The following is a 3,820-nucleotide window of genomic DNA, read 5'->3' as shown; positions in this document are numbered from 1 at the left end:
TATTCATTTGGCACCCATCCTTAATTTTAATGCCAAAAAAATAAATGACCGCATAAAAAATGGAACGGTAATTACCTGGTAAATAATTATTACCCATTTACTAAGTAATTGCCTCTTACCTCATAAATCACACTTGCCCTTAATATGCTCACAACTGGAAGATATATATATATAAAATCAGGTGTTTTTGGCAGCCCACCCTCTAAGGTGGGACAACAAACAAACGGTCGGAAGTAAAAACAAAAAAAAAAAAAAAACAAATGGAGCCCACTTATTGAAAACACGTGCATGCTATACAAAGATTTTGGACACGTGTCATGTAACTATTCAGTCGGAAGAAAAGACAAATCGAAGATCCCTCCCATTTTTCATCATTCGATGTATCGACCTCCCCATAAAACAAAGTGATGTCAGCTTTTTTGTTGCACGTGTGTTCGGTCTCTTGAAAGGACTTCAGTTCCTAGATACGGCCCACGCTTCAATGATGCTGATCTGGTGGTCCACACAGAATACTCGTACAATCTTTTCCTTTCTCCCTGTTGAATGCCAATCGTGGAGTTTTTTCTTTTCTCTTTGTGGGCCACCCATCAAACATTCGTAATAGTCTTACGGACATAATCTTTTCAGCACAGTCCGTCCGAATTGGGCAGCATCAGATCATTCGAACGAAATGGCAAACAGTGGGGCCCACTTGTAGGGTTTCATGGGCCAAGAATCAGATATTTGAGAGATAGAGGATTAATAATATGTCCGCGAGTATTTACAGCTTGCTAATGAGACCTTAGTATACCTGCCTCACACCTGGCAACATACACACGTGTGTGAAATCTGAGCCGTTGATCAGGTAATCTCCACTGTTTAGATGCCATGTCTCAAAAATCAAGCCTTTCCATCCGAGCATCAAATACCGAACGAGCACAAAACAAATGAATGGAAAGAGCGACTCACCAACAGCCGAAGTTCTTTGTACACATGCGGCTCACCTGATGACCAGCTCCATTCTCGCACACATGTGGTATATTTACACTTGTGAAGATGGCACACTTATAACTTAGGTGTCTTCTTTATTCTACTGTGGTGATATCTGTTCCTCCATGGAATCGATTTTCCTTTGGTTTGTAAAAATACATGCATCACTCAGGAATCCCAGTACTGGAATTGTGGACCGTTGCTGTTTACAAAATCTATCATTGCCATCAGCTCCTCCTCATCATGCGGTCCATCCACCTGATAAAAAACATAGGATAAAAAAAAATGAGAAATTTACAATCTTACCCTCTGTTTCATCAAGCAAGTTTATGCGTGCAGGATCCCAGCCATAAAGTTAGATGGGCCCACCCAGCAGGGGACCACACTTGTACAGCATTCATGTGCTGCCCAATGATGAATGGACGGGTCTGATTAAAATACACCCGGAAGCATTGCAATAGGGTATGGGCGAACATTAGCCGTTGGATTGGAGTTCTTTTCAGTTACCAGAATTTTTTATATGATGGGCCTTTCCATAGAACTAGGGATATTATAAAAACCTATAAAATTAAATTATATCAAACCGTTAATCAAATCCAACGGCTAGAGTTCCGGCGTGTCTTATTGCAGTACATCAAGATGTATGGGTGCAAACCGTTTCTCTCGATGTCGTCTGCGAGTACTACTCGCGCGAGTACCCGTCATTTTTTCTTCCATTTTATAAATTGGTCTCTTACCCATCTCTCTTCTTCGATTTCCTTTCGATGAGAAGCAGGAGCCTTGTAAGTCTCGAGAGTTTGGTCGTTTCTCATGAATCTACCACGTACTCGCGGTCTGCTGTCCGCTAACGTCTTCCTGCATACATACTACACAAGACCACAGTCAAAACTAGATTTCAACCGAATCAATTACAACACTCTAATGAAAATACAAGGTGCGTTTGGATGCACAATCCAGTTGGATTGTAATTTCGTTACGCCCAACTTGAAACAAAAAAAAAAAAATCGTTTGTCGTTTCCTCTTAACTAAACTCAATGTTCGCAATTCAATTCATTTGTGTATCCAAATGCAGCCAAAGGAGGGGGTGTTTGGTATCTCACCTTGATCGTCTTCTTGAAATTTCTCTGATTTCTTTTGCTCCTGTACCTGTGAATCCTCTGCTTCCTCTCTTCAGCACTGTAACGCCCGACCCTGAAACTTCCTACTTCTTCCAAGTACGAAGTCTCTGAAGCTGACGAGCTTGGAAAGGCATAATTCGATTTCATTGAGTTCGCTCTCTGGAGGAAAAAGTGCAGATCAGATTGAAAAGCACGCATTAAAGTGGGAAATAAAACGAGGAAGATGGCCTAAAAAATGCATTTTTTTAAACCTGCAAATCCCCTGTGCTGCAAGCCCTTCTCATGGACCCTTTGAATTTGGGATTTTCGATCGAATTTGAGATTTGGGTCTGGAATTTATGGGTCTCTGAGAGAGAAGAGAAGTGGGGTTGGAAGAGAAGAGCTGGCTTTTGATCAAGCGGCTGACTGTAGAAACTCTTCTGTATCAATCCAAGGCTATTGGGAAGAAGACTCTGATAATCTGGCTCAAAATCTAAGCAAAACTCTTCTAATTTCACCCCCGAATTAGTAATCCCTTGTGCTGTTGTGGTGGGGTGGTCCAATGATAAGGTTTGGAATTTGTGGCTGGGCAGAGAGGTGGAGATGAGAGGAGGAATGGGGGATCGATCAGACGGCTGTGATTGAATTGGGTCACTAAAGATAGATTGGAGATTGTCAAGAGGGTCAGGGAAATGAAATAGAGGGTCCTGGAGGAATTGGAGGTCGGGATCTGCAGAGTAAGCTTCCTGAGATTGGCGAAAGAAAGAGGCATTGAAGATGAAGAGATCAGATGCCATTAAAAAAGAAGAAGAAGAAGAAGAAGAAGATCGAGGGGATGGCTGTTTTTGCTTGTGTTTTTATGCTCTGTTTTGTGGTTGAAACGAAGTAGACTGGTTTCCGCTTCCGTTTATATAAGATACGGCCAGGCCCAAAAGAAGTATTGAATGGTAGGCATTCAATCACAACTGTTTCCTGTGGTGTGGCCCACCTAAGATTTGGATCTACTTAATATTTGTGTCCTTTTCCAAAAATGACCTGGGAAAGTAGATGGATGGCTTGGATATATAACACATACATAAAAGTGGGCCCGACCGTCAGTGCCTCTCGGAATTAAGGTGTTTCCACGGCCTCACGGAATTCACGTCCCTGCTGCTACTGCCGGTGAGCCTCTTTGTCCGCTTTTCATCTGAGGAGAAGGTTTCAGGTCCAATCGGTCTTGAGTTCAATATCCAATCCTTCTAATACGATAGCCCCAGCACTGGATCAACTTGCCCAAAAATCAGCCCCATTGATTCAACAGGTGAACCACACCTTGAAAACCAATGTATAACCACCGATGAATAATAAAATAAATGTGGTCGACCCGATGAATAGACCGGCTATCTTTTGCACAAGGTGAACCTCACGTTTAGGGGAACCTAATGATGAATAATAGGTTAGATTTATTTGTTTTATCCACATTCTTTCATCCATTTTGCCCTATCATTTTAGGGCATGAGCCCAAATTTAAGTTTGTTGAAAAACTATGGGAAATAGTGGTGATTGAATACCCATCAATAGAACCTTTTTGGGGAGCACAGGTTTTAGATCAAGCTGATATTTTTGTTTTCCCTTCATCTATATCTTTGTAACCTAATTAACAAGTTCAATGGCAAATGGAACTTACAATGGTGGGGCCACAAAGAATAATGCTATCAGTGTCAGTACACATTCCAAGCATTCTATGTTTGGGATGCCGATTGCATCCCATACAG

The 3,820-nt window shown here is 41.7% G+C and overlaps 1 protein-coding gene across 1 annotated transcript; it reads right to left on the bottom strand.

Annotated features, from left to right (window-relative positions):
* Positions 1-253: 253 nt before the first annotated feature.
* On the bottom strand, positions 254-2,935 carry LOC131233025 (uncharacterized). The gene is made up of 4 exons (XM_058229590.1): positions 2,339-2,935; positions 2,070-2,246; positions 1,707-1,835; positions 254-1,227 (listed from the first exon to the last, which is right to left on the bottom strand). The coding sequence occupies exons 1-4, from the start codon at positions 2,861-2,863 to the stop codon at positions 1,138-1,140; spliced, it is 921 nt and encodes a 306-aa protein (XP_058085573.1). The 5' UTR covers positions 2,864-2,935; the 3' UTR covers positions 254-1,137.
* Positions 2,936-3,820: the final 885 nt, after the last annotated feature.

This window comes from Magnolia sinica, chromosome 18 (genome assembly GCF_029962835.1).
Source record: "Magnolia sinica isolate HGM2019 chromosome 18, MsV1, whole genome shotgun sequence".
Classification (NCBI taxonomy): Eukaryota; Viridiplantae; Streptophyta; class Magnoliopsida; order Magnoliales; family Magnoliaceae; genus Magnolia; species Magnolia sinica.
Note: the sequence above shows the minus strand (reverse complement) of the source record. Positions and strands in the feature narration are given on the sequence as shown.

Coding starts and splice junctions, on each gene's coding strand:
- LOC131233025 (XM_058229590.1), bottom strand. CDS start 2,863: ATGGCATCTGATCTCTTCATCTTCAATGCCTCTTTCTTTCGCCAATCT. Junction 1,836..2,069: donor ATTTCAAGAAGACGATCAAG/GTGAGATACCAA, acceptor GGTCTTGTGTAG/TATGTATGCAGGAAGACGTT. Junction 1,228..1,706: donor AAATCGAAGAAGAGAGATGG/GTAAGAGACCAA, acceptor GTTTTTTATCAG/GTGGATGGACCGCATGATGA.